This window comes from Cygnus olor, chromosome 1 (assembly GCF_009769625.2).
Source record: "Cygnus olor isolate bCygOlo1 chromosome 1, bCygOlo1.pri.v2, whole genome shotgun sequence".
Taxonomy (NCBI): domain Eukaryota; kingdom Metazoa; phylum Chordata; class Aves; order Anseriformes; family Anatidae; genus Cygnus; species Cygnus olor.
This window is the reverse complement of record NC_049169.1, coordinates 7,274,363-7,294,911: the sequence shown is the minus strand read 5'-3', so window position 1 is coordinate 7,294,911 and position 20,549 is coordinate 7,274,363. Positions and strand designations below refer to the sequence as shown.

The 20,549-nt window shown below is 51.8% G+C and overlaps 1 protein-coding gene across 9 annotated transcripts in view; it reads left to right on the top strand.

Moving 5' to 3' along the window:
* Positions 1 to 20,549, top strand: part of FRMD4A (FERM domain containing 4A) — a 359,570-nt gene that overhangs the window by 319,782 nt on the left and 19,239 nt on the right. For all 9 annotated transcript variants that reach the window (XM_040547746.1, XM_040547697.1, XM_040547738.1 and 6 more), the window contains exons 12-15: positions 932 to 1,008; positions 4,377 to 4,515; positions 11,046 to 11,187; positions 19,560 to 19,693. In XM_040547746.1, the coding sequence (XP_040403680.1) occupies positions 932 to 1,008; positions 4,377 to 4,515; positions 11,046 to 11,187; positions 19,560 to 19,693 (492 nt within the window). The remainder of the gene's footprint in view (positions 1 to 931; positions 1,009 to 4,376; positions 4,516 to 11,045; positions 11,188 to 19,559; positions 19,694 to 20,549) is intronic.

Below are 20,549 nucleotides of genomic sequence, written 5' to 3'. Positions count from 1 at the left end.
GGTCATTTTATTTTGCGGTCGTTTTATTCCCGCTGCTTCTCCGCTGTCCTCCCTCCTGCCCCGGGGGTGGGATGCTCGGGAGCAGGGACCCCTGAGCAAGGTGCGGGTTTGGGGCACGGTGTGGGTTTGGGGTTTTGGCCTCTGTGGTGTCCCAGCACCCGGTGCACGCGCACGCAGAGGGCAGGCAGGGTCCCTGCGACCTACCCGCGCCTGCTCAGCGCTGCGGGCACTGGGCGAGCACCCGGGGGAGCTGAATTTTCCCCCTGCCCGAGCTCGGGTCCGTCACCCAGCCTGAGCCCCCGTTTCCCTATTAACCACACCGTTGGTTTTGTCTGCATCGTGCTTGGAGACGACGCCAGCTGGGGTCAAAGCCGGGCTGGGGACCCAGCACCCCGATAGCGACCCGCACCCCGACAGCGACCCGCACCCCGAACATCTGCCCTACAAAGGGAGGCTGCCTTGGTCCCCCCCCCCCCGGAGGTCTGCTGTGCCCACGCCCTGTGGCATCAGCCGCACGCAGCCCAGCTGCCCACCCTGGAAGCGAAAAAAAAAAAAAAAATCAAATATAAATTAAGTATTAAAAATAAAAGGCACCGAATCCCGGCTTTCCGTCCTTTTTTTTTTTTTTTTTTTTTTTTTTTTGCGGGTGGAAACCGTACGGGAAGAGAAAGCGTGCCGGGCAAGCTGGAGGTGGCTCCATCCCCACCTCCCTGCGGGGAACGGGGATGGGGAAGGGGAAAAGGGATCGGGGAAGGGGATCGGGAACAGGGGAAAGGGAACAGGGAGCGGGGAAGGGGAAGGGGAAGGGGGCCGGGCCGGGCGGAGCAGGGCGGAGCGGGGCAGCCCCCGGCGCGGCTCCGGGAGGGAGCGGAGGGCAGGGCGCGGGCAGGGCTTGCGAGGAGGAGCCTCACCCCCTGCTTCTCCCCCGCAGATCTTCCAATGGAGGCAGCTGGAGAACCTCTATTTCCGCGAGAAGAAGTTCTCGGTGGAGGTGCACGATCCGCGCAGGTGAGAGCCGAGCCGTGCCGAGCCGTGCGGGGCTCTCCTTGGAGCTGGGGGGCGGGGGGGGGGGGGGGCTCTCTTTGAGCCGGGGGCTGCTCCTTCTTTCTCGGGCTTTGGAGCCGGCCGGCTGCTTTTGCCGTTGTGCGCCTCTCTCCTTTCCCCTCCTAGCGGGATTTTTCCCTTCCCTCCGCTTTGGCACCCTCCGAGCGAGCCCCGGGGCTGCGTTTTGCCGCCGCCCCCCCCCCCCGTCCCGCTGGGAGCTGGGCATCCCGTTTCGCACTCACACGCTGCCTTGGACATAAATATTCAGCAGTTCAACGGACAGGAATGGCACCGGACCAGGGGCAGGCTGGATGAAAGCCCATCAGCCTGTTTAGCAAGGAGTTTTGTGGGTGGGTTTTTTTTTTCGTATTTTAGAGACTTAACGTGGGAGAGAGTGAGTTGAAGGCACCGTGCTGCATCTATTGCCTGCATCCGGCCCCCCTTGCTCATCTGCGTTGGTGGATGGTTACAGCAGGCACTGACCAGCCTGTACGTTGCTCCCTAAGCTCTTCCCACTAAAATCCATATCCCCATTGCAAAGTAAACGTGAATGCAGCTGATAGAAACCAGCTCCCTTCCCCGGACTGATTTGATGGGCTGCTGGCGGCAGCGTGTTTTGCTGATCAGTCAGCTGTGATCCTGTTTCACCTGTTTCCCGTGCCTATCTGTATACTAATCCCTGCGCTTTTATGGGGGAGATTTTGCATGCAGTTTCTCTGGGCGCGTTTGCCCTGCTAGGAGCAGGGTCACGCCGACACAGCGGTGCCTGTATCCCCAGGTACGTTTTATCAAAGCGAAAAGCGAGCAGAGCAGTTCGTACCAGGCTGCAGCTCTGGGTCAGCGGGGCCTCGGAGCATCTGCTTAATATTAAGCATGTAAATAGTCGCATGAAATCTAGCAGAGCCAATTCCCAACATTGAGAATATTCCGGGAGATCTTCCAGCAGCAGGAGCTGGGGCAGGGGGGGTGTTCATTTCCCCCACCAAACCTTCGGCGGCGGGCGAGGCATCGGAAATGTGGGCTGCGAGCAGCCAGCTGCAAGAAGCCCCCAAACGCCCAGGCTGGCAGCTTGCTGGAAGCAGAGATCGCAAGGAAGAGAAAGCAAATAGCTCTGGGACACTTGAGTCGTGGTGATATTTGCGACTCAGTGTCATGCGTGAAACGTGACCACCCGGAGGAACTTCTCTTTCCAGCCGTGTGTCGTTTGTGTTCAGAGGATAGGAATTCCTGACGCGGGAGAGCTGCTGCCTTTTATTCCACTGGTGCTGCTTCTCCGAATGAACACTGGGAAGACAAAGCCCTGTCCAGCGTGGGTTGTTGTCAGCCTGCTGCTTCCTCGCCGCAATTTTTGTAGCCTGACAGCACCACCGATGGGGTCCAACGGGTAGTCCGGCTGTAAAGCAGCCGGGCACGTCGCAGGCATGTGGTGGGAGCACAGCTCAGGTTGTAGCAGCCTCCTGGCCAAGGGGGATGGACCCTGCAAGGCGGAGGACTGGCCAGCGCACTGCTCCCTCCGCATTCCTCTCCCTGTCGCCAAACCAGAGCCTGAGTCAGCAAAGCCACGCTCGCAGGCACGGGAGAGCGAGCACGGCTCCATGGTTGTGGCCAGGGCTGGGCAGCACAACGCATGTTTCTGAGCCCTGCCCCTGCCCGTGGCTTCCTGTCCCGAGCAAACCCTTTAACCTCTCTTCATCTTGGTTACTTATCCCATAAAGGAGTATAGGATGGCACCAGAATTAAGGCTCGGGCCCGTGTTTGAGGGCCTTAATGCTTCAGAACCTCGTACGCCACTATGCTGCAGAGGTCTGTGTCCCGTAGATCAACACGGAGCGTTCAGAGCTGAATCCCATCTCCAGCTTTGGCTCCAGGAGCACCTCCCTGCACAGCCCTCGTTCCCCGTCCAGTGATGGGGATGAGGCAGCCCCGCGCTCATCCTCACCGGGACCACCAGCCTCCGTCCTGCTGCCTCCCTGGGGAGTTTCCTCACGATCCGCAGGGTGGCACGGGAAGGGCTCAGCCACAGACACGAGATCCCTGTTGTCTCAGATTTTGTTTGCATTGGTCTGCTTTCTCAGAGAAATTTCACTCCGATTTGTGGCTTCACAGTTTGATTCAGGAACACGTTTTGCAACGCTGAAAAGTCCCTGACACGAGAGCTGTCCCCCGTTTCCCAAGTGGATCCTGGCCAGCAGTTCCCATTTCTCTGTATAGTTTTGCTTTTCTTTCATTCTTGGCTCTGTCACCATTTCCTTTCCCCACGTGCCTTCCCTGCACTCCACCTTCACCTCTGGTTTCGAACAGCTCAGTAGCTCACGGGCATGCTGGAGGAGAGGTGGCAGAAGGGGAGCCAGTGTTTGAGCAGACTTGAGGACTTCAGAGCGCTGGGCAGAGAGTCAACCAACCCTTGCACTGCCCAGTAGAGCTCCTGCAGAGTCACCGCCACGTCTGCACTGCACAAAGTGCCTGCTGGCTGTGGAGCCCCTTCGTAGCATCCCCTGCTCTCCTTCCTTCTTCCCCTTCCCAATCTGTGTCCCTGAATCAAAGCCCATAACGAAAGCATCCCGTTTCTGACCTAGCCTGCGCTCTCATTCAGGGCTTTGCTGGTGGGGTTAGAGTTGAGGGATGGGGAGGGATAATCAGGCAGTTTTGTACAGCTGTGAGAGCGGGGGGAAACCTAACCTGTATTTTTTTGCTAATATTTGAGGACAATCGTGAGTCCCAAAGAGGAAACAGCTCTCATTTTTCCTGTTTTTATATTCAGTCGGCTAATCTCTGAGTAGCACTCTTCTCTCCAGGGCACTAGGCAGCCCTCTCCGAGCCTCACAACGTCCCAAACCACATGGCAGGTCCTGCTACATCCGTTTACCAGTGGGGAAGTCGAGGTACCTGAAGAGCTTCTCCCGCATCCTCTAAAGCAGCCATTGATCCTGGGGCTCTTTAGTTGTCACCAGGATCCTGATATTTGAGATCCACCATCTGGAGGCAGTGGAGGGTGTGAGGACTTGGCCGCAGGTGGCTCAGCATGGGATGAGACACTCAGGATTCACCCGAGCTTTGGCATCAGTGACTCCCGTGGCTGGCGTCAGCTCAGCTGAACCCAGGAGTCCAGTTCAAACTGGACAAACTGGATGATCTTTCCTGGTAGACCTCCGGTGCTTTCTAACTTGAGGAGTCATCTAGAGTAAAGGCTGTCTTGATCTGAGTAGCGATTTCCCTCTGCTCTCTAAGCATTTTTCTCTGCTTTTACTGTGAGGTCTGTGGTTGTTTTCTGTGGCAGAACGTATCTGAGGAAACCGTGGCGTAACCCCAGCTCATTCTTTCTTCCTCTCTAGGGCATCTGTGACCAGGAGGACCTTTGGGCATAGTGGCATCGCTGTGCATACATGGTACGCCTGTCCGGCACTGATAAAATCTATCTGGGCTATGGCCATTAGTCAACATCAGTTCTACCTGGACAGAAAGCAAAGCAAGGTAAGCATGTTGGTGAGGAAGTGCATGCGTTGTGTGAGTCGTTCTCACCACCCAGGCATCCAGCAAGGTCAAGTTGGCTCCTTCGCTGCTGTCCCTTTCCACGTGAGGTCAAAGAAGGGCAAAATAACTCAAAATGCCTGCTGACTTTGGCCAGGTTGAGGGAATTTGTGATGAATCCATGTCTATGGGAGTGAGGTTTGAAGGGAGAGTTGTACTGAACTGTGGTCAAAGTGGGGAAGCCAAAGTTTGCACGCAGATGGGGTCATGTCCATGTCTGGATGGTTTCCACACGTCTTCTGGTTCTTGAACTCTGTCATAACGTTAGGGCAGCTTCCAAGGAGTGAGTGCAAAGCAGCTTCAGGCTACGCACCTACCTCAGAATTCTTCTTGCTGTCCCTTGCCTTTTACTATCCTATTTTCCCTAAAAATGAGGGGAGGGGTATTATTTCTGTCTCTCCATCACAGCAGCTGGGGGGGCAGGCTGCTGACAGCCTGGTCTTACAAGGAACTGTCTTGAGGTGGTGCCCCACAGAGGGCCGCTCAACACACAAAAGAAACCACCTTGAAACCAGAGGAGCGTGTGTATTCCCTCTAATTCTTTTCATCAACAGTAATTTTAGGCATACCCAGAGCAGCAGGAGATTGCTTTGATCACTTTAAGATCACTTAGAGACAGAGGAGAGACTTCTCATGGAGACGTCCCTCTTCATATGAGCCTGCTGGTGTAAAACTTTACAGATCAGATGAAGGCTGTATTGAGTGGGTACCAGCTTATGAACACGGACAAAATTGCAAACTCACCCGATAGCAAGTAAGGGTTTCCAGTCCCCCACTTCTACCCAGCACCACCAGGGCAATGCACCACCCTCCCTGTTTTGCCCAGCTGTTGCTCTCAATAAAACGACCCCACAAATAAAAGTTTAGGTTTTTTTAACTGTTAGCCAGATGGATTCGCTGATCTAGCTGCAAGGTATTTAGGTCACTAGCAAGCAACAAACAAAATGAGATTCCTGCTCCTCCCATTTCTTTGGTAAGATACTGGGTCTTTTAAATGTCCAGGACTTCCCTTCAGTGACTTCTTGTGTTGCTGGCAGATTGTGTTTCAATCCGAGCTCCCCTCTCTCACACCCCTACAGATAGCACCACCCACCAGCCCTCGTTTGTCAATCTGTCACGTCTGCGACCATGTCAGAGCGCTTTGTCACAATAATCTCAGCGGTCACGCTGAGCCTTTGAAGTTAAGGTACACAAACATTTTTGTGCCTTTTCCTTAAGGGAGCTGGTATTTTAGTCTGTTGACGTGACACCGTCAGGATTGATAGATCCATCAATTTTAAATGATCCGTTCAATTCATCCCCTCTGGTCACTTCAGGACACAGTATCCGTGTGCACTTCGCTTTTGAAAACCAGTAAAGCATGCTCTAGAGGGGGCTGATGTGAAATGTCTTTGTTTCAGCTCTCAAGAGCTCAGGCAAACATTTGAGTTTCAAGTCACGTGGGTCCCCATCCCCTTAAATCAGAGCCCCCACTTCAGATGAATCCCCAGCTTCAAAGCGAAACTTAGCTACCCCCTGCTTTTATGTCCAAACTTGGCATTTCACGTGGTTTTGACAAAAGAAAGAAGAATAAAAATAAACTGAGAAGAAAAAGCCTGCTGGAACTCATTGCAGCTGAGCCTTCACCCCAGTGATTAGATGGCAGGAGATAAGACGGCGATGAAGCAAGCTCGAACTCCAAGCTCTTCACGTAACTGTGCACCAGTTGGATCTGGACCTGCTGCACAGCCCCGCTGGAAAAGCCTATTCACGTGATTTTAAAATGAAACAAAATCAGCTCGCATGCATTTTGCTCCTTTTGTAAGGAAGCAAGGTCCCAGCCTTCCCCGCGATCTCGCTCCACGTTGAACTCCTGCCAGCTCGCCGAGTTCCCAGCGTCTCGCTCCCACTGATTTCTGTCTGTGTCTCCATGCAAAGTGTAACACAGGCTCTCAAAAGATCCCCGGCCCTCTGAGCGAACGTGTCAGCGTGCAGAATTCCTCTCAGCTCTCCTTTCTGCGCGAGACAAATGCAGCAGGACTTTAAGCCGTGCCTTTGCTCTGCTGACTGCACCAAGTCAATCAAACGTTTGCCCTAGAAGCCCCGAAAAGTTTCCTTTTGTGGAAATTCCCAGCAGCACGTTTCTCCAAGCGCAGGGCTCTCTGGCTGAATGAACTGGCAGAAAATAGGCCTGGGCTTTCAAAAAATCCTGCTGAAACACCTGCAGCCAGACCCCATCACTGCAAGCAGGAGGGATAAATTCGTCCCTGATGTCCATCCACTCCTGCGTCTCACTGAGGGATTTTCCCTCACCCCGTGACCCTGTCAGAGCAGCACTGGGGATCAGTTTGGCCCCGTGCTTTGAAATGACTCATGAATGAGCTAGTCTCCTCTGCCTAAATGAGACTTGGCAGGTCTGCACTAAGTGCTTTACGTTGTGTTTTTGCCTAGAGGGACTGCAGGGCCCAGGGGAGCGCTAATGGGCTGTAATCTAGCTTTCCACCATTGTGCTGTCCTACGAAGTCTAGCCCAGGCCTTTCTCTAGCTGCTGCTCAGTGGCCTGTATGAAATGAGCTGTGGCTCTGATTCCTGCTGCTGCCGCGTGGCTGTCCAAGTACGAGACCACCGGACAGTGATCAGCACCGCTGGAGTCAGCAGACAGCAGGGATAGAGCAGCGTGGAAAGTTCACCCCCTTCCCATCAGGAGATGCCCCATCCCCTCTGGTTAGTACAGGGCACAGTACAAGGCCAACGGGATCCTGGTGTGCATTAAAAGGAGCGTGGCCAGCAGGTCAGGGGAGGTGATCCTCTCCTACTACTCTGCCCTGGTCAGGCCTCACCTGGAGTACTGTGTCCAGTTCTGGGCTCCCCGGCACAAAAAAGACAGGGATCTCCTGGAAAGAGTCCAGCGGAGGGCCACAAAGATGGTACGGGGCCTGGAGCATCTTCCCTATGAGGAGAGGCTGAGAGACCTGGGTCTGTTCAGCCTGGAGAAGAGAAGACTGAGAGGGGACCTAATCAACATTTATAAATACCTGAGGTGTGGGAGACAGAGGGATTTGGCCAACCTCTTTTCAGTGGTTTGTGGGGACAGGACAAGGGGCAATGGCCACAAAATGGAGCCCAGGAAGTTCCGCCCCAACATGCGAAAGAACTTCTTCACGGTGAGGGTGACGGAGCCCTGGGCCAGGCTGCCCAGGGAGGTTGTGGAGTCTCCTTCTCTGGAGACATTCAAGGCCCGTCTGGATGCCTACCTGGGCAGCCTGCTCTGGGGAACCTGCTTTGGCAGGGGGGTTGGACCCGATGATCTCTGGAGGTCCCTCCCAACCCCTACAATTCTGTGAGTCTGTTAGCACAACTGCAGTCGGATCCAACACCTTCCCCACCAGCAGGTTCGCGTTGCTCCCTCTGTGGAAGAAGCTCACTTCTGCCCTTCTGATCTCCCGTGTGCTCTCTTTTGGTTTGCTTTTCCCCTGTGCGGGCTGCAGGGATGCCAGGCTTTGGCCTTACCCTGCAATTTCATTTCCCCAATGCACTCTTACTGCCACTGCTGGCTTGGCGTGCTGGCCAGGACTGCAGCACCCAGCCGTGTTGCCTTCACTCAGCGTTTTCCTTGGTGCCTAGTCAAACAGGTAGGGCCAGAGCGTGCTCTAATTTGTAGTCTGGATGTGAGTGAAAATAACCTACATGGCTTCCCACCGTAACTACCCTACAAGTACAGGAAAACCACGGCCTCACAGAATGGGAGGACGGGGTCTGTCTTTACAGACGTGGGGTTTGTAGCCTTTCCTAGACATCCACTGCAAAGAGTCAGTCTCCTGAGTTAGGTTTGACCGGTATGGCTGTTCCTGGGATATTCAAGGTATACATAACCCTACGTAACTGCAGGGTTATGCAGCATATATACATCTGCGGGGAATAAATCACTGGGGTGGCAGCAGCCTGAAGACTTGTTGCCTCCAAAGATCTGTCATTGCAACAAACCAGCAGTTCACGCTCGGACTCCTTATCGAAACTCAGGCTGGAGGAAATCTTGTTAGATAAAAGCAGTGGCCTTCTTCACCTAAACGTAACCTTCCCGAGCTGCTTGAAGAACATTTTTCACAAACCTTGTTGCATCTTATTTCTGACCATAAACCTCAGATCCAGAAACAAAAAGAATGTTATCCTTCTCCCTGGGCTGAGTTTGGGGAGGAGTTGCTGGAAATGAGAGGTTTTTGTCTGGCTGTAGCATTAGTTTAGGATGCTCAGTACTGGCTGCCTGATCTGCTCCAAGATCTTGGCAGGTAGCTCTGCCTTTGCACTCAAATGAGTGACTGCACACCCCTTGTTCTTAGGGTTGTTGTGGAAATAAGCTTGTGAGGCATTCGGGTACCTCTGAACGGTAATGGCAGAGCCTATAAATACCCAGGAATATTAAATTATAATAGTACTTCTGTGGGTGCTTTCAGTATGAGGCTCTCCCAGTGCTGTCTTCATTTGCAGTCTTAAATTAATCTTAGAAATACAGTGTGCAACAGGGAGACATTTTCCTTCCCTTATTATCTCACTGATGTGCAAACAGAGGCAGAGGATGGCTGGAATCTTAACCTTAAGTGCCTTACCCAAAGCCCCACAGCAAGTCAGTAACAGAGCCACGGGTGAAGCTCGATGTGGTGAGCATTCAGCCTTCGGTTCACCCTTAGTTCTTGTTAGAATGATCTCTGCTTTCTGAGGACGTGAAAGAGTGCTGAAAATCCCATCACGGCCAGCTTTCCCTGTGCTCCCATCTCATGTTAGCTCCAGTGGGAATGGATCACGTCCTGATATGTAGGTGTCCATCAGCTCCTGATTTGTCGGTGCTGGAACACATCACATACGAGTAGAGCTGAGAGTCTCTTCTGGCTTTGCAGAGGTGAATGGTGATCTTACAGAGAGGCTCTGGTGATCTTACCCTGAGTCTTCACCACCCTCCCAAACAAAAATTTACGTGCAGCCTTAGCACGGCGTGCCCACAGCTTTCTGGGTCCTGGGAAATGGAGATCCCAGGTCCGTGGCCCTGGGAGGCAAAGCTAATTGAAGCTCAGCAGCTCAAGGCTTGCGAGATTTGGGCAGCGGGCTGAACTCCAAGCTCTCTCACAGGAGGCTCAGTGATTCAGAAGCCAATTTCCAGATGGGAGATGAAACGGCAGTCGTCTTTGTGTGCAACACACAACATGTTACAGACAGCAAGCTTCTTCCTGACTCATTTTCCTCCTTGTTATCGTGGTTTGTTAGCTGAAGTGAATTCACCAACCAACACATAAAACAGAGCTCAGAACATAAGCCGGTCGTTATTTCAGAAGAGGCAGGAGGGATTTTTTCATGTGGACAGATGATTCCACAATGGCTTAATGAAAATTTCCTTACATTTCTCTCTGAAGCGCTTGAAGATGACCTCAGTCGGAAATGGGACGCAGGACTAGAGAGCTCTGGGGGTTGTTCTAATATAGCAGCTGCCATTTTAAGGTGATCCAAAGGCTGTACTGGTTAGAAAAAGGGCTGGAAAATTCTTACGGCCACCCAAGTCTCCACCATATGCAGAGTTCATCCTCGCAGTACTTCTAGGGCTGTAACTGAAGGGCCATCCCCATCAGCTGTGATCAATGTGCTTGATCCTCTTGTCTATGTTCAGCACTCTCAAGATGCTGCCAGCGATACGAAGCGCAGATAGAGGGCAATCCACTAACAGTGGGGTTTGGGTGGCAGAGGCAAGGCAGCCGCTAGGACTGGGTGAGCCCAGCCCTGCACCCGGCCTCTGCGCTCAGTGCTCGGTGCCACCGGGATTAAGTCTTTTTTCTCCTGAGATAGGTTTACTTTCCCCTGGAGGTTCCTAGATTGTTGACACCTGGTGCTGTACAGTGGGTGACTCCTTGTCCCAGCATGGCCAGTTCCTGAGCTGGGGCTGGCTGTTTTCTTACTGGAGTAATGTTATTGCTCTGGAGAGGTCCCCCCAAGTAGGTGCGTTGCATGCTGCTCGTTAGTCTGGACCATAACCAGAACATGTTTTCCTGCCAATATTTTCTTCTAGCTGCTCATGACAGCCCATTTAAGCCGCGTCCTCACGTTGTGTTGGTCCAGAGCTCATAGCAGATTTGGAAAGACTCCTCCTGGCTTCATTCAGTTGCTAGAAGTGGTCTTTAGCCTTCAGGCTTTGCAGTTCATTATGTTAGCATTTCTGGAGGTTTCTTATTGTGTGTGCTAGCACAGTGAGTCCATACATAGTTTCTTTAAGAGGGAAAAATATCCATGGCAAAGCAGAGAAAGTAACAAACAACAGCAAGCGATGCCAGAATTGCACCCACTTAAGAATCTAAAAAGTGCAGCAGTGAATGCAGTGCCAGATTGCTTCTATTCTTGTAAAATAATCCGAGTTTGCTGTGGAGGCCTGTTTCCTGCCACAGTGAAATGACTTCTTGTTTCTGTGAGCTTTAAAGAAGTGCTAGGTAATTACTAACTCTTGTGTTCCTGTCCAGTCCAAGATTCATGCTGCAAGAAGCCTGAGTGAGATTGCGATTGACCTGACCGAAACTGGAACGCTCAAGACCTCAAAGCTGGCCAACATGGGGAGTAAAGGCAAAATCATCAGCGGCAGCAGCGGGAGCCTTCTGTCATCAGGTAGGTCCTTCATCCTGTAACGAGAGAATGTGGTGGGAAGGGCCATGGCCGTAACATCACGGGGAGCTGCCAGAAGCTGCACTGCAGAAATGAAAGTCACTTCCCTTCAGTCTTTCTGTCTGTCCAGGTGTCAGTCTGTCTCTCAGCATGTTGCCCCCCGACTAGCACAGGCCACAGCCTCCCCCCTCTCTCGTTACAGCTGCTCCTTTCCTCTTTGGCCCCAGGATGCCATCTCCAGCCTCTCGCTTCCTCGCTGTGACCTGGTCTCTCTTCACAGACCCTGCTGTGATCACCCCTTGGCACCCAGCTCATCCCAGGCTGTTTGCTGCCCTAGGCAGATGTGTCCGTGATGCAGTCCCCAAAGAGCAGTGGGGAAGCAGTCAGCCAGTGCAGCAGACAAGGGAAACTGAGGCTGGGAGTTGGTGATGTCCTTCCGCAGTATCAAAACAGGGTGGCTTCTTCACAGAGCACACACCTGCCTTGCCTCTTTGTTGCAGGAATTTTCCAGGTACCTCAAAAGAGCTGTGCCCTGGCACTCCCCACCAGGGACCTAGAGGTTTCTTTTAGTGGCTTAGAGCACCTTCCTGAATGAGGAGGACAAAACCTGTGAAAGAAACTCAAGAGAAGTTGAGAAGGGACAGAGCTAGAGCATCAGAAGAGAAGGAACAGGGAAGGGGAGTCAGGAGCTTGTCTATTTCTTTGAGACTTTGACTGAACAGGTGAAGCGGTGTGTAAGTGCTAAAACACTCCAGGAGCAAAAGTAAGGATTGGTAGATTGCAGAGAGCTTGGAGCTGCTCAGTGGCGAGCTCTTCAGGAGGGCAAAGTTGCAGGTATCAGGATAATTAGTAGTTCCAGTCAATTAATTGCCCTCTGTTAAGTGTTACATCAAGTTATCGGAATTGATTGTGATGAGATCTGTAACAGCAGAGAATAACCTTCTCGTGCTTGCCAAGGAAAAGGTCTGTGTAAGAATGCACGAGCTTTAAAACTGAACCCACTCTGCTGCAGTAGATCAGCTCTGCATCACCGTATCCTTCGTGGCTCTTAAAAACCACCCTCTCCTGCCTGGAAAATGCCCAGTAAGGGGTTAAAATGTGCAATGCTTCCTGAGCTCAGGAGCAGCCTGCTGTGCAATTCCTTGCCCTGCCTGCAAACAGAGATGCCTTTCTGCTCCTTAGGTCCCCCCCGATGCGGCACACAATCCGTGGCACACAATCCACCGTCTGTACCTCCCATCGCTCCGGGAGCGATGCAGTAGCCGAGCAGCTCCTGGCCCGGTGTCGGGTTGTTGGAGCTCTTTGTTTGGCATTTTTTCCAGCTCTCCTGCAGGAAAGTAAATAACGTTAAGTACCCCGAGGAAGTTCGAAAGGTCTTTCCAAGATCTCGGCCTCCTGGGCACCATTCCCAAGTTTGTGAAAGCTACTCGGCAGTAATCCTGTTTTCATGTTCATACACTAACTTTTAGCCTTCCTACAAAGCACGTGGGGGGCCTGCTTTCTGCTCGCACACTGGGCAAGAGCAGCAGCCAGGTGAAAGCCAGCAGCAAGTCAGGCCCAGAAAAGCTCTTGTAGGGCCAACACCTGATCCGTGCTGTGTGGACAGAAGTCCCAAACAGCCACCTGCCCGTGCTTTTATTTCTGTATTTTTTTTGCTCCCTGCTCAAACCCATTCTGGCTGGGAATGGGGTCTGTGGACTCAGCAGAATTGCAATAGTGACCAGACCCGTGCAGAGGTCACTGACCAGAGGAGTCATTTCTTCTGGCCTGCGTAGGTGGATGAGCCTACATCGATGCCTACTGAGGACTTTGTGAACCTCTCTTTTGGCTGAGGTGCTGCCAGTGGGCCAGGAGAGCATGGCTCCCTCTGGGTTCCTGCATTCAGAGCTGCCTTTTAGGTCTTACCAGCTTTGGGGACAGGACTCTTTCAAAAATGTTAGGGAGCACTGCAGGGTTTGCAGCTCCTCTGTGCCTTCTGGAGCTAGAAGCACGCTTCTGGAGGTAGGGAAATGTAGAGAGAAGACATCTGCCAGAGGAGAGCAGATACCAAGGAATAGGAGACCCTGGATGTCTTCTGTATAGTCACCCAGATCCCTCCGCTCCAGGAGCCCCTTCCCTTGAGCCCGGCTGGCAGAGGTGACCCAGCCCTGTCCCAGTGGGTGGGAAGGGGCATTCACTGCTTCTCCCGGTGGGCACCGTCACCAGCTCCATCCCAGCACTGGTGTTTCCTCCCATTGTGCCGACGTTATCGGCGCCCAGCCACAACAATGACGGGTTATCGCGGCACAGCCCGTGTGCTGGAGAGAATAAGTGCAAATGATTAAGTGGCCGCAGTGGATTTCCAGGCTATAAATACCCGGAGTGACTTGAAATCACAAGGGCAGAGCTGAATCCGTCGCTCCTACCCCACTTCCCTGCTGTTCCCTGTCCTTTTCTCCTGGAAATTACTCGGAGCCATTTCCTCCCTTCGTCTTGCTCCTCCTCAGTGGAGGGGCTGTCACTGCCACGAGGACCACACAAAAGCTGCTGTGTCTCCCCTGAGTTTGCAGCAAGATTGCAAGGAAATAATGCGTGTTGCTTACAGCTGTCACGTTTGCTGGCCAAAATCTTGCTGTGTGGTGCTTTGCAGTCACTGCCCCACGTCACTTACAGTCTCAGGACACAGTAGAGGGGAAGCGGAGCCTTCTGCTGGAACAGTGACTTCGTGTGGTCACAGCAATTCGGGACCAAAGCCCAAGCTCCTCTGTGTTTTCCAGGCCCTCGATCTCAGTCAGTGTCCACTGCAGTTGTAAGTCGGATCCCTGATGCCCCCAAGCTCCTTTCTTACAAGCTCACCTTTTAATTTCTGTCCTCATTTCAACTCTTAAGAGGCTGCCCAAAACAGAGGGCTGCCGGGATGTAGCTCAGGGATCTTCTGGGCCATTTCTGGATATACAGGGCAAGGTTTGCCTACAGATAAAAGCTCTGCTGGCATGAACCATGATCAAACCCAGCAGATGATTATCGGAGTGAAATCAAATGAGGTCTCAGGTGGATTTTTGTTTCTTCAGAGCAGTCTGTGCCATACGAGCTTTACAGTGATCCTAGCCAGCGAGGAGCCCCGTTACTGCTGGGCTATTGTTGTCCTGAACCCCAAACCATCTCACTGGGCAGAAGAGAGGCCACAGAGGAGCCACCTCTGCTTTAGCTCTGCAGATGAGGCCCCTCGAGCCCTGCTCCTCCAGCAGCAGCAGAGGTTTCCCGTGAGTGACCTGTTTACACTGGGAAATGCCACGAGTGTGCAGACAGGACCCGGCCAGCCAATTCCCCCCCTCCATCCGGCGGGGCTGGCTCCCAGCTGTGCGCCCTGCTGAGCGTCAGCAGCGGATGAAGAGCACCCGGCACGGCCCGCGAGCTCACGAGGACGAGCTGCCCGCAGGATGTCTGAGCGCATCCTGTGCGGAGCAGCGCCAGCTGGGCTCCCCGCGCGCCACGGAGGAGGATTTCCTATTTGTCTGGCAGAGCCGAGAGCGAGCGGCCGGCCGAGGTTGCTGGCTGCTACGTGCTGACATCCTGGTGCCGTGAGTCAGCCCGGGCTCTGGCACGGAGCGAAGCGGGGAGACTCCACTCCCTGCTCCAGGGACAGCCTTCCGCGGGGACCTGGATGCAATGCCAGCAAGCTGGAGCCGGCAGCAGGATGTAGCGCGAAAGGTTTGTCATATTTAGATGTGTTTTTACTGCAGCAGGAGACACAAAATAAGAAAGAGAAGAGCTGGATGCTCCTCCTTCGCTGCTGCTCAGCCACCTTGTTGCAGCTCCTCTCCTCTCACAGATACTAGCACCAAGCCTCAGCAATTTCTGCCCTTCGGCATCCCATCTATCCTCCCTGTTCATTTGCACCATTCTCACTTATCCCTCTTCCACTGTGCTGCAGGAGGTGGAGAAAATGGGGACCAACAGTGAGTCACTAGTAGGGCTCTGCTCTACAAACTTGTGGCTCGTGTTGCTGGCCTCCTTCCCTTCGACAAGCTTTACAGCAAAGCTTGTCTTGGAGCAGGCACTTCTTAACCAGGAACCCTTGTAGACCTGGACAGGCACAGGACATCGCCTTGGTGAGATTTGTTGAGTGTTTGACTCGCTTCATGTCCCCAGCGATGTCACCAAGACATCACCAGTATTGGTCAAGACTCTCCCAACATCGCCAGCGTCAGAAGGGTCTGAAACCAGCCCGTTGGCACTGGTGAAGAAGCTCAGCTGTGAGTTGTGAGTTGAGCAGGGAGGACCACGTTCTCCCCCTGTTCCACAGCTCATGTTCTCCTGAACGTTGGTGGAAGAAGTCACCCAGAGAGGCCAAGTGGGCATCAGAAGATGCATAGCTCATCCACAAACAAATAGGGAATTACGTGGGTGCTCGGGTCACCAAGACCTGTGTCCTGTCCTGTGTGCTGAGGCAGGAAGAGCATGTATAATTTCCTTGGCTTTGAAATGAAACCACCACCAGCAGCTATAAAAACGGGCCCCGATTCAGCAGGTTCCTGGTGCCTTTCAAAGAGAGGGACCGGTGCTTCCTACCCAGCGTGTTTTCTCAGCCCTTTCTCTTTTAGGGACATCAAATGGTTCTGCAGAAGCGTGTTGAAATGCAGGATTTGATAAATCTTTACACAGCGAGTGGAAATGAGGCTGAATAATAATATTCACAGGGAGGTTCAAAAGTCACCCAGGGAAATTACATATTTCAGCCACATTTCTCTGGATTACTCCATTAGGAGCTAGCCCTAATGGTGGCAGCTAAAATACCTGAGCAAGCCTCCCAGTCAACCATTTCTGTTGCAGTAGGAGTTCCTTACATTAGGACTCATCCTTCAGAACTGATTTTCCTCAGCTGATGTTCCCCTTTGGGAGGCGCAGGGCAGCTGGGACTCAGTGAGCATCGTATTTAATAGGGCTGATTTACAGTAGTAGCTGCTCGGTTGGATTGGTTTGTGCTGGTCTTTGATTATTTCTTCGGTTGTTTTTTTGTGGTCTTTTGATTTGTTCTGACATTTTTGGGTCAGTTACCACGGGATTTAGAAGTGGGTCTGTGGTCACAGCCTTGCTCGAGGCTGGATTAATACATTTTTATAAATAAAGAGCTTCTAATGGCAGCTGCAGGCACCCCAGCAGTACAGAGCACTGTTCTCTGCGATTTTAACAAGCCTCTCACTCTGGTGTGATTCTCTTGACTGATCAAGTTTGCTTTTCACCTGTCAGAGCAAGCAGAGAATCCGACCCATAAAAGTCTAATAATACACCCCAAAACAGTTCAGCTTTCTTGGACAGAAACCCCAACCCCAGCCTTCTCTTTAGGAATTTTGAAGAATTAAGTCCTGCAGTTTGCCCAAGACATCACCCAAGTCAGGATATGATCAAGCTCACAGTTTATCATCACAAGGCATGATCTTTGAGCGTGCCGTGCCCTGGTCTTTAAACCTTTACTGCTCTAGAAGACTTTGTGTTACGAAGACACGCCTGAAATAGGTTAATTTGAAGTGCTTCGTTAATGCCAAGAAGGAGAGGCTGACTGGTTTCAGCGGTAATCCCACTGCTTAACTCAGGACATAACAGCGCTCTTCCAGATCCTTTGCTTTCAGGGAGTGGAGGTAAAAATGGCAAAACGTTCACTTAGTGGGCATCGCCCCCGACTGCAGCAGGGGTGAGACCAGCACGGTTCTCGTGCAGGGTCAGCACAGCTGAGGCAAATGCCTTGAACTGCCTGTGCTCCATTTGGGGCCGTACCAGCTCAGCCAGAAGCTGCTGGTTTCCTTCTTGTCAGCACGCCCCAAATCAGCACAGGCGTCTGGGCAGGGTTTCGACTGTTCGCATGTTTTTAAACGTCTCAGCATCTTTGTAGCTGCTGTGGCAACCAGAAAAAATGAAGAGCTTTTAAAAATAAATCGGAGGCCGGCGTGGAGGTAGGGAGCAGGGAGAGGAAGGAAAAAGGAAGAGCAGTTGAAAGGAAAGAGTAGATCATTAAAGTTGTCCTGAAAGAAAAAAAATAAATTAAAAAGGTTGAAACATCTGCTGGAATCATGAGCAGCTTTTTGCCAGGGCTCAGCAGATTGTTGGCAATTAAGGAAAGAAATCGAGCAGTTCAGCTTTCACTAGTAACTGCTCACCAGGGTTACCATTAAGAAGCACTAAATGCTAGGGAGGGCTTTCCCTGCCAGTGTAAATACACGGCTCCTCCAGAAGACCCCGGGAAGTTCCTGCAGTGCAGATGTGTTCGCAGGGTTTAGTTTTATTGCTCTGTGAGTGCAAACAAACCCAAATGAAACGAGGGCGACTACAGCAGTGAACAGGCACGGTACTATGAGTTTGTCCTTCTTTGCTTGATGATGTTCAACCTGGCTGATGTTTGGAGACCCTTTTTCCACCTCCCCTGCTCCAGGACAGAACAATAAATGGTGTAACAAAGGCAGGCAGCACTTTGCAGAATAGGTGCCAGCTGTTTTCCTGCATGAAAACTGCAGAAAATGGTGGTGGAAGAGACCAGGGAGAGCCTTTGGTCCCCCTGGGCCAACGCAGAGCTGGTTCGTGGCACAGGCTGCCTTCATCCTCTGTCGGTTTAGCTTTAGCAGTTCGCCGGAGTAGTAGCAATGAAGGACGAAGCTGAAAGCACAAATTTCACCCTGGTCTGCTGCCAAAGCAAAGGATTGTTTCTAGTTTCCTGCCAGCGCTCTGAAATGGCAACAGCATTTTCAACCAGCTTGTGCTGAGCATCGTCACTGTATGCTAAGAGACCAAGGTGCAAGGACATCTAGAAGTCCCCCCTGACTCCCACCCTACAAGTACACTGAAACCTCGATGTAGCATCCTTTTGTGTCTGACTCCTGCAGAAAATAAAGGCCTGCTTTTTCTGCTCCATTGCTCTCGAAAGGCAGGGGACGGCCCCAAAGTCACCAGGTGCTGGCACTGAGGACCCGCTGAGGACCAAGAGAAAGCCTCTTGAAGCGTTATTGAGTCAAAGGCTTCTCTGCAGGCACAAATACCCCCCCAAGAAGTTCCTACAGAGCACTCAGATGGCCATCCAGCTGTCTAAACATAGGTGTCTGGTGCCATTGTGGGTGGGTTAGAGTGTCCCACCAGCAGTCCCAAAGAAGATGGGTCTGACGGGGTCTTGTGTCATGTCTGCCACCCCACAGAAGACATCCCCGATACCTTAGGTCACCTGGACACTTCTGCTGAGGCAACAACAACCTCTTAACCACAGCGGCTGTGTCAGTTCAGCCCAGCTGTAGCCGAACAAATGACAGTGGTATGAGTGAAAAGCCTGTGGAGATGGTATTTGCCCCTTCCTGAGGCTGCTTTTCCTCTCTCAGTGTGCCCATAATCTTCATATCCTTTCTCTGTGCCAAAAGGATGCGCTCAGCTCATTCGGGCAAATTCACGAGCTCACCATAAACTCATGCCCAAGCCCAGAGATGCATTAAAGAGGGTGAATGCTTAGGCACATCGTAAGGAGCAGCTGCTCAAGGTGGGGACTCAGAAGTATATGCAACCAAAATTTCCTCTTTGAGATGCAGGAACTTGGATAACAAGTGATGCATCACCACCACCCAAAAAAAAAAAAAAAGGAATCGGGAATCCCATTAATAAGTTCCCCTGAAGAACTGAGGTTACAAGTGCTGTCATGACATCTGAGCAACAGCCTGGCTTAATTCTGGATTCGTACCAGGCGGTTTGCACAGGCTTTCTTTGGTGGAAGTCGCTGGGTAATTGCCACTTGAAAAGTCAAGCCATCGGGACCCCCAGTCTAAATATCTTGACCTACCTCTTCACAAGAGGCAGCTGCTCTCCTGGAAGGACCGGCAGGTTGTTGTTGTTTTGGTTTTGTTTTACAGCTTAGCATGCATCTTACAGGAAACTTGCTATATAATTTCATCCCATTACTTTCTTTTTTTTCATAAAGCAGACACTTTAAGTGGATTGAATTCAGTGTTTGCTACTAAGATAATTGCAGTCCTTAAAGAAGCGGTCTGTATTGTCAAATGGCTTCTCCTAGGCTCACTTTCCCAATAACTCATCTCCAGGGCTTTGTAAAATGTACTGTTATTGGGAACTTCCATGGGAACGGTATGTCTCTTTTTTTTTTTTTAGGATCTCTGCATGAATAATTTTGTTGGTTTTCTTTTTCTGCGTGCTGATTACAAACGTCTTTGTGTGCCCCGCTGTCCGGTCTCTGTTAACTTAAGCATTAAGAATCTGCCGTAAACAAACATGACTCCGTAACACCTGCTTCATGTCACAGCCCGATTTCTTTTTGGAAGGGGCGCATCCAAGGCTTTGGTAAAATTACAGGCGCTCCAGATGTGTGTGCTGCTGTCAGCTGCCCTAGTGAAATCATTGTTTATTGACAGGTTCCCAAGAGTCAGACAGCTCTCAGTCTGCCAAGAAAGACATGCTGGCCGCCCTGAAATCCAGGCAGGAGGCTTTGGAAGAGACGCTGCGCCAGCGCTTGGAAGAGCTAAAGAAACTGTGTCTCCGAGAAGCGGTAGGCAATGCGTATTTTATAGCTGCCAACACTTCGTTGCTTGCATGCTTTTTGTTTGGAGGTGGTGTGGAGGCAGAAGAAGCAATTCCTCTTCCAAAACCCGTTGTCCAAAAGCTTCAGCAAGGTCCAGCTGTTTCAAGTCTGGATTGCAATACCACGGGGCATTGCCCTCCAGAGCCAACCCCATGGCTACCCGGTTGGTCTGGGGCTGTAGGGTGCTGAGCAGCCCCGTCTGCTGTTTGAAGATGTGTTTAAGATACATTCAGACTTGCTGGCTTTGGTGGCAATACGCTACCTAAACAGCATAAGAAGGCTGTTCTGTGCACTGCTAATCACTCCTCAAATACTTTTGACTACATTATAAAAAAAAAAAAAACCTTCCCTTGCACTTTCTTCATGGAGCAGGCCGGACTTTATGTGCTTTTCTTCTCCCAGCATATTCTGTTGTACAGCACGTGAGGTCTTTTCTGCTCCATGTAGATTCCCTTCTCCATGTAGATTCTTCAGGTAAGCCCTGGCACTGCTGGAGAGGAAAGGCAGACTCTGTAAAAAGGGACCACTGTGGTCATCCTGGAGTGCTGGGTGGGGAGAGGCTCCAGCACTCATCCCATAACCATCCCGCTCACCTGCCTCTTCGTTCTGGGAGTACACAGGAGGCCACTTTGCAGACTGGTTTTCTGTTTTGGGAAATCAAAAGCCTGCTGCAGTTGTGTGTAGAGACACAATTCAGCAGCAGCATACACTCGGGTCATTCAGCAACCCTCCCGTGTTCACCAGGCCTGCAAATCTGAATTTAACAACACATGGTGATGTCGAATGCTACGGGAAGCTGGCTGCAGACAGCAGCACCGAGATC